General features: G+C 41.6%; 1 protein-coding gene across 2 annotated transcripts in view; it reads left to right on the forward strand.

Moving 5' to 3' along the window:
- Positions 1-1,138: 1,138 nt before the first annotated feature.
- The window catches only part of LOC127428383 (FYVE, RhoGEF and PH domain-containing protein 5-like), a 70,001-nt gene continuing 57,332 nt past the window's right edge, over positions 1,139-13,807 (forward strand). Inside the window, exons 1-2 of one of the 2 annotated variants that reach the window (XM_051676737.1) lie at positions 1,139-1,841; positions 6,174-8,974. In XM_051676737.1, coding sequence (XP_051532697.1) covers positions 6,246-8,974 — 2,729 coding nt within the window. In that variant the 5' untranslated portion in view covers positions 1,139-1,841; positions 6,174-6,245. The remainder of the gene's footprint in view (positions 1,842-6,173; positions 8,975-13,807) is intronic. The other variant, XM_051676736.1, reaches the window with a different exon arrangement.

The following is a 13,807-nucleotide window of genomic DNA, read 5'->3' on the forward strand; positions in this document are numbered from 1 at the left end:
GTGTTCTGGTGCCTCTTTGTGTTGGTACATCAAGGCGACGTTCCTTAGCTGACGCAAGCTTCTAGTGGGCGCATAGCTCTGCAGAAATTATTTTAGGTATGCTGGAGCAGACCCAGTGACTGTTCTGTATGCCAGCATCAGAGCCTTGAATTTGATACGTGCATCAACCAGCAGCCAGTGAAGAGAGACAAGGAGTGGTGTAACATGCACTCACTTTGGTTCATTAAAAAACTGCTGCATTCTGGATCATTTGCAGGGGTCTTTATTGCATATGCAGGGAGGCCTGCAATGACAGCGTTACAGTAGTCCAGTCTAGTTATGACAAGTGACTGAACAAGAAGTTGTGTGGCATGTTCAGAGAGGAAGGGTCTTATCTTCCTGATATTGTAGAGTGTTACATGATCTTGTGGTCTTCGCATTCTTCATGCATATCGCCACTTAATCACTGATCTGTTTCTCACCCACACCTGCCATATCATTTTGGAAGGCATGGATTAAACCACTGGAGTCTTATGGGTTACTTTTATGCTGCCTTTATGTACTTTTTGGAGCCTCAAAGTTCTGGCCACCATTCACACGCATTGAATTGACCAACAGAGCTGAGATATTTTTCTAAAAATCTAAAGAAAGTAACACATATCTGGGATGGCATGAGGGTGAGTAAATGATGAGAAAATGTTCATTTTTGGATGAACTATTCCTTTAACAAAATTATTATATTCAGAGGATATGCTCAGAAGGATATTTAGAAGTATGTTCATATACTTTACTTATAAGTTACTCCGGTCTCCAATGTGTTATGTGGCAGTACAATAATGATTTGATTTGATTTGATTTGATGTCACTGTTTCCACTGATCTCAGGAGTATTAAAAACTGTTTCCACCTAAAAACATTCAGTGCATTAGTAGTCTTCCATCAGTGTTTAGTTCCATTAGGAAAAATACATTGTCTACAATACATTTTGATTGCAGTGATTCCACAGTAGGGTTAACAGCAGCACCTTTGTTCATTTGTTGCTAAGGAAGCATTGCCTGTTAAGCAGGAAAAAGGGATAGCAGTTTCCTGTTATGAAGAGAGGTTTTTAAAGAGCTGCTTTCCTCCAATCAGGCAACAGATGATCAGAAAGGAAGCCAGGCAAACAGCAAAAGCATTCACTGTCTTGAAAAAACTGCGTTTAGAAACGGTTTAGGAACATTTGTTTACCCAAACCACAAAACAGCCCTTGTTATACCAACCAAACTATAGAAAGCTCAACATCTCAAAGCGTTGAGTTTATGCAACTAAGCAGTGCTTAACACTAACACTGTGATATTGCAAAGGCAATCTGATTAGAAATCTCGAGTTCTTGTGTATGGGTTTTGAAAGGGACGTAGAAATGTTCCCATCACATGACAGAAATGGAGCAGTTATTGTTCGTGAAAGTGCCGTACGCCACTGATGATTATTTGTTTTAGATGTTTTTCTTTGTGGTTTCGGTCATTGATCTTTGTATTCCCCTGAGCGAGATTCGCTGTACCTCCTCAGGAAGCGCGCAGAAACACCTTCAGTCTCCACACGCAGATCTGAGCGCGCGCGCATCACTAGCGTTTCTTTAGCGGGAAGCGCGCGGACCTGAAGGGACCTGCTGCAACAGTCGCTAATAAAACTGATTGTTTTGTCTTCTTGTCACACTGGCGAATAACTGAGTCTTTATTGTTTATTTCCCAGTGTTTATGACAAATGTAAGTGGAGTAAGTTCGCGGCACCTCTGGATATATACTGTTGCTTTGACGGAATAACCAGGAAAAATGTGAAAGTGTTTCAGATGCCATGGTGGATGACATCCGACAATGAACACAGGTGTGAAACCAAATCATTACTTGCTCTTTTCTGAGTTAGCCTAACTTTGCAGTGCCGTTAAATTACTATGACTTTGTGCGAAGTCCAGAATGAAATCTTTAACAGCCTGTAAATCCGCAGTACTGCAGAGTATTTCTTTGAATGTGTGCAGTGTAGAGAAAAAGTTTATACTGGAATGAGAAATAAATGTCATATCCTCGACAACGACGCTGTATTGACTTGCTGTTTGTTAAATTATATTACCTGTGAAAGTGAACTACTGACTGTGATCGTTCCCTTGAACACCGTCTACAGTCAGGGCTGTTGCCAAAAGTATAGAAAATGTCATTTGGTTCTTAGGACTGAGGATGCTCTCTGTCATTTAGTCTCCTGTATTACTGAAGGATGCGTTTTAGTATTGTTACTGTATTATTTATCACTGAATATCATTGTTGCATCAACTGCACTGAGGACATTAGTACATTTGCAAGTGTACTCTGTGTGTGTATACTGTGTATCTATCAGCTGTTTTCTATCAGCTATTTATTTATTTATTAGGGATTCACCAATACCATTTTTTTTATACCTGAACTCTCAGTATCGGCCGATACTGATCCCCATCTGATACCTGTGTTGTTTTTTCCTTAAGTTTAGTTTTTCTTAATGAGTTTAGTATATCTATAACTCAGTGTGTGGAACTGATTATGAGTACTCTTTTATGTGTAAACAAACAACATCTACTCATCTAACTACACCTAATTTCATTAAAAAATAGGAAAACAAAAAAACAATGATATAAAACTTGTGCAGCCTATTAAGAAAAACTTTATTCTTAACTAGTCTGTTGGATGCATCAGCAAAATTCAAAAAGCAAAATGAAAGTTTTCAGTAGAAAAAAAGCCTGTTCTCTTGAGCCTACATATTTTTTTTTTAAGTTCTATCTGGACTTGTATCACTTTTTTGTTCACTTTATTGCTATAGGATCATCAAATTGGAATATCAGTCCACATTTCAATCACACAGTATTTTTTAATTTTAATTTTTATAATTTATTAAATAACAAATGTAATTTGTTATTGTAATTTGTAAAATAATAATAATAATAATAATAATAAATATTTGAATTTTATTTTACCATAGTGATACATTTAAATTGTAATGTCTTAGGACTTTTATTTTGAATCAGGCTTTTATTTTGAAGGACCACACCAGGATGACTCCAGAAGAGTGTTTGTTTGTAGGCTACTTTACAGTAGTTTAATTCACTTCTCATTCAACATCTGGTGTAATGCTCCTCCATGCTTGTTATAAGTGAACCGAAATATTGAGCATCTACATCCGAGATGGAATTTTTGTAAAGCGTTCACATAGAGCGAGCTCTGAGTGCTTAATACAGCAGTGTTTCACGAGCCAATGTGCGTGCTTACAGTATGTGCATGTGTGTCAACAGAGCAGCGCTCGTTCAGTTAACTGTATATGTATTTAATAAACACATATTTTTGCGATTCACATAGCTATCGTATGTATTCAAGAGTCTTCGAATAAAATGCACAAGACATATGGACTACTTTAATGGTGTTTTAAAGGTTCTTTTATGGAATTCTTTGAGCTTGACGATAACGGCAATGACAATCACATGGATTCGGATTTCGGTGACCTGATCCAGGTCAGTATCAGAGCCGATACCGATCCAGGTATCGGATCAATGCATCCCTGATATTTATTGGCCAATTATTGACCAAATTAAAACCATTGGCATATCAGTTATAAGCATGGAAATGCTGATTTGAAAAACAATGATTTATTTATAGTAACACACTTTGTATAAACTCTGCAAATTAAAAGCACAATCCAGAAATAATAATAGCCAGAAGTGTTGGCACTCTTAAGAACATGTATAGATTTTTATTCTTTCTCATTGTCACATTAGTGCTTAAAAACCATCATAAATGGATTTGACAGTTGTGAAAGCACCATTAACCTATAGGCTACATGTAGAGGGAAACCATCCAAAATGCTTTGAAACCAGCAGACTTTGACTTCTGAGACATTGGTATGATATCATGTGTTCAACAGATCCAATCCATATTCAATGGAAATTATTTATCATTAAAACAGTAAAAAAGCTTTTGTACCTCATTGTACATTTTTAAAGCATAATTCTAAAGTAAAACAGTGATCTGATGACAAAACAAGGCAAATAGCCTTTGGTATCTGTATCGGCCTATCCACCTTTTTCCTGAACACAGAAGTGTTCCACGGTTCGACTCTTTTCCGGCCTCCAGTGTTTTCACTCGCATCTGCGTATATTCTTAGCAGGTAATGTAATGTTTAAGGTATTACATTTGTAAAAATTGTCAAAGAATTTGCAGAGTTGTTATTATGACAGCCAACAACTGCACAAGTTGAGCCTGAAATTCATTTTTACACCAAGTAACAGTTCAATGGTTGTTATTCTCCTCTGGATCACTCGTTTTGGCAGTTTTTACTTGGCGTCTCGAGACCAGAAATATAAAACACGCAATTAGAGTCATCATGGTGTCACCCAGTGGTTGCTCAGGAAAACTGTGGATAGTTTTTTTATTAATATTTTTTTGCTAAAATTGGTATCGGCCCACAATTTTCATATCGGTGTATATATATATATATTTAGTGATCAGCCACAACATTAAAACCACCTGTTGTGTAGGTCCCCCTCGTGCCGTCAAAACAGCGCCAACCCGCATCTCAGAATAGCATTCTCACCACAATTGTACTGAGCGGTTTCCGTAGACTTTGTCAGTTCGAACCAGTCTGGCCATTCTCTGTTGACCTCTCTCATCAACAAGGCATTGCCAGAAATGCTGGTTTGAATATTTCGGTAACTGCTGATCTCCTGGGATTTTCATGCACAACAGTCTCTAGAATTTACTCCGAATGGTGCCAAAAACAAAAAACATCCAGTGAGCGGCAGTTCTGTGGATGGAGAGGTCAACCGAGAATAGCCAGACTGGTTCGAACTGACAAAGTCTACAGTAACTCAGATAACTGCTCTGTACAATTGTGGTGAGAAGAATATCATCTCAGAATGCTATTCTGAGACGCGGGTTGGCGCTGTTTTGGCGGCACGAGGACGACCTACACAATATTAGGCAGGTGGTTTTAATGTTGTGGCTGATCGGTGTATGTATATATATATATATATATATATATATATATATATATATATATATATATATATATATATATATATATATATATATACACACACACTGTATATACTGTATGTATATATTATACACAATTCACAGAGAGTCTAGGATTACATTTATCCAATCTTCACACTCTTTTCTCTCAGCTTTCAGTGATGTAGTGACAGAATTAGTAAATTTGGCATTGCACAGTAAAGAGTTTTGTTTCTCCCTTTATCCTTCCCATTGTGTTTAACCATTTGTTTTAAGTGAATTCTTGTTGCATAATTCATATCCTGTTTTTTTGCCAAGGGGACGTTAGTTGGGATGTTGATGTTTCTCATTTTATTGTTCTTTAACGCACTGAAACGACCTTTTCTGAAAAAATTTAAATCCAGTCTGAGGACGTTGTTGGGGGGGGGGATTTATCACTGGAGTGTGAATCACGGGAAGACTGATGAGAAGAAGTGTAGGCTATTTGTGTTGTGCAAATCTGCACTCTTGTAGAAAAAAATGGGGAGGGGGGTTCATGGAGGAGCCATGGTGCACTGTTAATGTCCTTCCCCTTTGCACTTCCTGTCCGCAATCCTTCCAGGAGAGTCTGCTGGAATAGTTAATTAGTCGTATCAGGAAACAACATCTTAGCAGGGTGAGCACCAAGTGCACCGTAAGTTTAATAGGACATGCGTCAAGGTAGGTACCAAATAACAGGAAGAGACAAGGGGTGTATAGGTTTTGTTAAGAGAAAGGGTGCGTTTCACCAAAAATGGCCTTCAGGTTAGACTAACCCTTTTTAAGAAGATGGACTTAGGAGTCAGTTTCTGTGTTTGTAGTAGTTTTAATAAATTATTTCTATATTATTATTATTATTTTCAATTTTATTTTGAGGACTGTTCAGTGTGAATGGGTTAATGCACCTTATAATCACTTCATTATGTTTTAGGTTCAGAAGTTGCAGTTCATCCATCGAATGATCAATGTTTATCAATCAATATATGCTGTAAAGGAGCAGCTGAGCTCATTATGGCATGTTGGCAGTCAGTTTGTAGATTCTCCAATTTATTTTTATTGCAAGAGCAAATAGATCCAATTCAATAAACCCACTTTGCCAGGAAATGTTAATGTGATAAATGCAAGTTCACTTAGGCAAAAAGTGTCATCTTTTCTTTTTCTCTTTTTGCAGAGTTTTAGAAGCAACTTCAAACTTCTCAACCAAAGACAAAGTCATTTGACTATAGCTGTGTGCTCCACCCCGATGTCAAGACTTTATTTTTCTACTCGAGGTCCTAAGCCTCCCGTGGCACCTAAACCAAGGCTAGCTTCTGAGGTGAGCCAAAGCATTGTGAGTAATGGGGACATGACGTCCTCTGATAGACTTGAACTGAAGCAGGACAATGAATCAGAGGTCACACAGGATGAAGCAGATGCATCCAGAGAAAACTGTACAGATGATCATGAGGACTTATCAGACACAGACAAAAAGTTAATGTTCACCAATCATGACATTATTTGTTATAATGAAACAGAAGAAGAATTACAGATGGTAGTGGATGAAACAATGGGAGAGGAGGAAGATAAAGATGATGCCACTGCCTCTTTTAATTTGATTGATGTGGGTGATGTGAGTTCGGATTCAGCAGATGAGGACCTCATCAAAAACACTGATGTTATCAGCCCATTAGAGAATACAGAAAATGCTTATGATGTACTTGAGGACACAGCTACATGTTCTAAGAGTGAGACACATACTAAAGATCAGCCTGCAGGTAAATTGGTAGAGTGTAAAGACCCTCAAAGCCCATATGCAGAGATTGAGGAACCACTATCAGACAATTGTGAGGATCCTACAGTATGCTCCACTGATGACACAGAACAGCCTTATTACAGTGAGAGAAAGTCCATAACCTCTGAGCATTCTATTGATTGTGACAGTGATCGGTATGTAGAGGACACTAGTGGAAAGTGTGTACATTATAAGACAGAAGAGGATCTGGCCTACAGTGAAACTGGACTTTCTTCACAGGCTACAAATGGTAGTCAACCCTCACTATGTGAGGAATATCCTTACGATGTAATTGGCACACTGGATGACAACAATACTTGGCAGGCTGAACGTGCTACTAAAGACCCATCTGGACGATTCAGGTTTGCAGAGGAGACAGTAGATGCATATGAGCCCTACTCTGTCATAGAGGTTGTGCCAGGTGATTTGATGTGCACCTCTGACCCAGAAGCAAGATGCACTGATGAGGTGTCCAGCATAGAGAAACCAATGGACTCTGAAAACACAACAGAGGTGACGTCAAACCAAGAGCCTTTCTATGTATCATCAGATGATGTGGCAAAGTTAGAGAAGGAACAAGCAAATTTAGAAAACGGTATCTCTCAGTCAAAAAAGCCTTCTAAACTTAAGGGTAAAGAGATGGCAAAAAGCGAAGCAGTGGCTGATTATGCTGATATTGAAGACCAAGATGCTGATGACCAGCAAGTGGAGTGTGTGTCCTCAGAAGATTACGTGGAAATAGGAGATGAAGATGAGCCAATAAACATGGACAGGAAAACTAAGGGGAAAAGTGTGAGAGAACGATCAGCTGGACGGGAACAAGCCTTCTCGAGTCAGAGAAACAGCTGCCAGCCACGTCTCAGACTTTGCAACATCACAGTTCCAGCTGACCTGGATTTAGGCAGAACTCCTGAACTTACCAACCGTGTGGTTTTTGCCCACACCACTGAAGCATTTGAAGAGGACATAGAAGAGCTAGACTGCCATATTGTGCCTTTCTTTGAGGACACAGACACAGAAAGTGATGAACACATTTATGAGGAGGCTGGCTTTGACTCAGAGGGGGAGAACTTTATCTCTCTGGACAAGAAGAGCATTGTGACAAGATCTCGTTCGCTCTCTGGGAAAGTACCTGGATATGTTCCTGAGACTGTGCCTGAGGAGACGGGCACTGAATGCCAGACTCACGATTACTACACTGTGGCCTTGGACCAGAATGGCAATCCACAGCCCAAGCCTTCAGATGAAACTGAGGCTAATCAAATTATTCCCTCACTGAAGCAAAGACGTTTTCTTCCGTCTCCTTGGTCGCTTTCAGTTGAGGGTGGAGATACACCGTTTTTAGGACACTTTGAGGGTGATAAATCTCCTAGAGAGGAAAGTAGATTGCATAGAAAAGATGACACACTTTCGTTGCCTTGTGTAATCACTTCTTCTGGAAGCTTTTCTCAAAGAAGCCACCAGTCCTCCAGTGGTGTATCGACACCTACATCACTAGTCGATATACCACCACCCTTTGAGTTAGCTTACATAACTAAGAGGCCTGTCACCAAAAGTTCTCCATCCCTTCTAATCCAACACGAATCTCCTGATAACCTGAAAAAGAAGAAGACCTCATTCAAACGGTTCTTGGCTCTGAAATTTAGGAAAAAAGCAGAAAACAAAGCCCGTGGAGATGGCAGTGTTCGCTCCTCCAGGTCATCGTCTGAGTCTAGTCACCATGGGCCCATTCGGGTGCTGGAGCTTGATCATCGGAGTACAAGTAGCTCCCCCCAGATTCAGTCCCGTGTGACCATGCCACAACGCAACTCAGAGTTACCTACCACCTTTGTGCTTTACAAAGAGAGGCAAAGTAGGCAATGTGCAGCCAAGAGTTACATCAACAGGGGTATAGCCAGAGTGGAGTCCTTTGAGGACCGCTCTCGGCCCCCCTTTATGCCTCTACCCATCACTAAGCCTCGTTCCATCTCTTTCCCAAGTGCAGATACATCTGACTATGAAAACATTCCTGCAATGAGCTCAGACTATGAGAATATCCAGATTCCTCATGGGAGGCCCACTCGGGCAGTCACTATTACTGAATTTTTTGATGATCAGAATCGAACAACAACCCCTGCCAATGAGAACGATGGCTATGTGGACATGAATAGCTTTGCAGGAATAGAAAACAAGACCACCACTCAAGGACAAGACACTGAAAGGTATTGTCAGTCTTACTTTCATAACTGCACATTTCAAAATTAGGTTTTCCATATTATGCTAATCATGAAATAAAAAGATATCCAAAGGATATTGCTAAGATATCCAGAGATTGAACTATATTAGGAAGATATATTATCATATGTGTTTAAATAATTTTTATAACACTGTGGCCTGAGTTTGTCTTTAGAGTTATATTTTGAATGTTGAAATCCTTTCCTCTGAACACAATGGCAATACCATCACACAAGTCTGGAGGAAGTGCTGGCCAAAACAATGTTAACAGGAAATTAGGCAAGTGTTTGGTCACTCTGATAGCTCAGCTTTCACTTCTTTCGGTCTCAGAATGCTTTCTATAATCTGGCTGGCAGTTTTACAAGTATAATAGGGGTTCCTGTAGCTCAACTGGTAGGGCATGGCGCAAGTGAATGGTCCATTTCATGATCATTCACTTTCTCTATTCCTCTGTGTTGGAATGAGCTTCCAACATCCACACGATCTGCTCATACCATCTCAGCATTCAGGAACCAGCTGAAAACACTTCTGTTCCATGAGCCCTTAACCAGTCCACACTAAATGCACTTACTATTTAACAATAAAAAAAAATCCTTGTCTGTTTCTTTCTTCTGTGCTAGCATTTATACTAGTTCAGTCACTTTGAGAACTTGGCAGTGCAATACTAAAGATATTGTTGACTTTTGTATGACAAAAAGCTTGTTATGTTCCTCATTTGTAAGTTGATTTGGATAAAGCGTCAACTAAATGACTAAATGTAAATGTAATGCCAAGATCATATGTTTGATTCTCAGGGAACACTTAAACTGATACAATGTATATCTTGAATGCACTGTAATTCGCTTTGGATGAAAGAGTCTGCCAAATGCATAAATGTAAATAAATGTATAACAGATTTTCTATATGTACTACATTTTTGATGAAGAGCCAGATAGCCTACAAGGTTTCTTGGACAGATAAAGTCAAAGAACTCCATTTAGGTTTAACCTGGATAATAAAAGAAAATAGCTCATGTTCCTACCATAACATAGAATAATTCAACCTGGCTGTGTTGTGTGTGTGGTGCAAGGGTATAATGCTATAAATGTGGTTTATGAGGACATTACTAGTGTCCCCATAATTCAAATCGCTTAAAAAAACATACTAAACTATGTTTTTTTGAAAACGTAAAAATGCAGAACGTTTTTTGTGAGGGTTAGGTTTAAGGGTAGGGTTAGGGTTAGGGGATAGAATCTATAGTTCGTACAGTATAAAGATCATTATGTCTATGGAGAGACCTCATAAGGATAGCCGCACCAACGTGTGTGTGTGTGTGTGTGTGTTAGAGGAGCAGCCTGTGGTGCTGAGTTTCATGGATTTGAAAAGATGGACTATGCTTGCAGGGGAGCTTATCTGATTTTCTCATTTGCGGGATTTGATGGTACATTTGTTGGAGTAACCTCTTTGTGTGAGATCGGATTCAATGCAATGGTTCAGTGAAACAAATAGTTCAGTATAGGGAGAAAGTGGATTAAATGTTCAGGCTATTTTTCTCCTTTATTGCAATGCTCTTATAGCCAGATCCAGCTGAGTGGAGGGAAATAGATGAGAAAACTGTGGAGAGTTTTCTCTCTCCAAGGTGAGCATTTTGGTAGCATGTTGTGTTATTAAACCAAGTTCCCCAAGTGTGTTTCCTTTATTGGGCTTTTGGGAGATATTTACAAAGGCACAACGTGGGATGACACTTTTGCCTTCTTCTGACCATATGACCCTCTCTACTCCTGCTTTACCACCCTAGAGTCATCATTAGAAACCTCTGCTCGATTACCTTCAATGAAGTCAAAGGCCTTGACTGTTTCAAGTGGCCTCTGGGTGGCATTTTTAATCTGATTTTCAGAGAAACACCAGGATAATTTCAGCAACAACAGTAAATTTGTTGCTATTAGATTTCCATTGTTTAACACTCGCATCCCTCTACAGTTTTTGTAAAATGGTATTTTTCATGCAGCAAATGTTGTTTGGTGGCAAGAAGTGTAACAGAAATTTTCATAAGGAATCAGCCCATTCTTTTGTAAACCCCCAAATTGACGTGAACTGCGAAGCCAACAGAAATTGTTCAGAAATGTAAGCATTTCACATCAAGAATTATGCCAATTTTCAACAGGCTCTTCAAAAATTGTGCATACCTGAACAGAATCTTTCAGTAAAAGTGTTTTATTGAACGGTCCACTGGAAGTCAAATAGAGGGATTGCATGCTAAAGGAATTTTACTGTGAGCAGAGGTTCACTGTAAAAAAAAAAACTGTGTGCCACAAAAAAAACAACGTAAAATAACGATAAATGCATGGCAGCACAGGCTGCCAAATGTTTACCATAAACGGAAATAACAGTGAAGTGAATTAAAATGTTTAGACTGCAAAATGAAATAAGTGTTTCAACCATAAACTAAAATAACATGTTTAAATAGTAATTTCAACTAGCGTGTTAACACACCAAGTTGAAATGACATGTTTAAAATGTCATTTGAAAGAACATGTTTCAACTGTAAAATTAAATTATTTGTTTTGACTGTTCATTTAGAAAAATAAACATTTGTAGACTATTAATTAAAAAAGTTTTTTGACTGTAAATAGAAATAACTTTGTTAGACCATTCTTTAAAAAACAACAACATGTTTTCACTGTAATTATTGTGCCTCGCCAACAAACTCATTTCAGTTTTTTAACCCTAAGTGTTAAATTAGGTTCCCTATCTGTCACTCACTCGAAGTTGTGTCGATGTAGTGACACTAGGGGTCACCCTTGGGAGCTCGAGACACCTCTTGTCTTTGATAAAAGGCCAATGAAAATTGGCGAGTGGTATTTGCATGCCACTCCCCCGAACATACAGGTATAAAAGGAGCTGGTATGCAACCACTCATTCAGATTTTCTCTTCGGAGCCAAACAGTCATGCTCACTAAGCTGAATTCCCACGACTGTTCATTCACCTCTGCTGAATCTGATGGCGCATTTCAGCGGCTTCTACCTCCTCTGCACTGGTGCACTGCAGAGAATGCCCCTGGGCGCTTCAGCAGAAATAAAAGAGTATATTTCTCAAAAAGAGTATATATCTCTAAAAGAGCGGCACACACAGAACGTCTTTTTAAAGACGCGTCTTTTTAAAGATGCCTTTCCTTTGTGTGTTATTCCTGGTTGTGCTCGTTATCTCTTGCCTTCTGATGGTCACGATCATTGTCTTTCATGTCTGGGCACTGCTCACGCGGAGACAGCGTTCGTGGATGGGTCATGTACTCATTGCGAGAACATGTCCATGGCAACAATGCAGTCGCGGCTTACCTTTGTAAGAAAGCAAGCCACCCCAGAGGCTCCCCACCTCGGTCCTTCTACCCACGGTTATGAGGCCAGTGCGGCTAGCACTGGGGACGATTTGGGGACCCCAATGGGACCACCTCCGCTGGGTATCCCCCCACGGACCTCCCATTCCCCAGCACGCTTGTCTGCCCCGATCGGGCTTCCGGATAAGTCAGCCTCTTGTTCGACCCGAGTTCGACCTCTTATTCGGAGCCCGCAAAAGTGATGAACTCTCGAGCGCAGCATCGGAGAGCGGGCTCATGCAGTCGGAGCGGAAGCCTCAACTAGGCTCCTTCCTTCGGGTGGGGTCGCCCAGTCACAGGCTGACGCAGAGATGATGACATGCTTTCCCGGGCAGCCGCGAGCGTCGGGCTAGAGTGGAACTCTCTGCTCTCCCCCGAACCCTCGCGGCTCGATTATTGGTTCCTGGGCTCGCGGCACCGCTCAAAGCCCCGCCCCTGTTCCTTTCTACCCGGAAGTGCATGAAGAGCTGACAAGGTCATGGGAGGCACTTTTTACTGCCCGGTCCCGATCTTTCAGCTTCCCCGCCCTCACTACCCTCAATGGTGGGGCAGCCAAGGGTTATTCGGCAATCCCACTGGTGGATAAAGGTGCTCGTGGTGCACCTATGTCCAGAGAGCGCCGCCACCTGGCGCGGGCGCCCAAAGCTCCCGTCCAAGGCCTGTAGGTTTACGTCGTCTCTGACGGCCAAGGCCTACAGTGCCGCTAGACAAGCCGCCTATGCCCTGCATGCCATGGCTCTCCTGAAAGTCCGCCAAGGCGCTAAAGGAACTGCACGAGGGTAGTTCCACCCCGGGATTGATGCAGGAGCTGCGCTCGTTGACCAACCTCGCTCTCCGGGCGACGAAGGTCGTGGCGCGGTATCTCAGGCGGGCGATGTCCACCTTGGTGGTCCAGGAGTGCCACCTTTGGCTCAACCTGGTCGAGATGGTAGAGGCCGACAAGGCACGGTTCCTTGCTGCCCCCATTTCCCAAGTTGGCCAGTCCGGCGACACCGAGGACTTTGCCCAGCAGTTCTCATTGGTGATGCAGCAGACAGAGGTTATCCGGCACATCCTGCCACGGCACGGCTCAAGATCCTGCACCCCGTCTGCTTGTCACCAAGTGCGTCCCCCTGCGGTGAGCACTTCCGGTGTGCACGGCCATCATCACGACCACTGTCCACCACTTGGCAGGTTTGACGCTCCAGCGGCGGTCTCCCCGCCCCTGAGTGCCCAGCTGTGGCAAAAGTCCGCCCCCGATGTGACAGTCCCCACGGGTCACGAGGACAGGCCTCTTCCTCCCGTCCCAGGCTGTTCCGGGGGTGGTCACAAGGAGCCAGGTAAGTACTTCGATGTCCCTGAACTCAGCACAGCCATGACATGGTGTGGCACCTCAGGCTCTGCCCCGTACGTCTGACGAGATTGTCCCTCCGGCCAAGATGAAGAAGGGGTTTTACAGCCCCTACTTCATTGTACCGAAAAAAGGCG

Source organism: Myxocyprinus asiaticus, chromosome 37 (assembly GCF_019703515.2).
Source record: "Myxocyprinus asiaticus isolate MX2 ecotype Aquarium Trade chromosome 37, UBuf_Myxa_2, whole genome shotgun sequence".
Taxonomy (NCBI): domain Eukaryota; kingdom Metazoa; phylum Chordata; class Actinopteri; order Cypriniformes; family Catostomidae; genus Myxocyprinus; species Myxocyprinus asiaticus.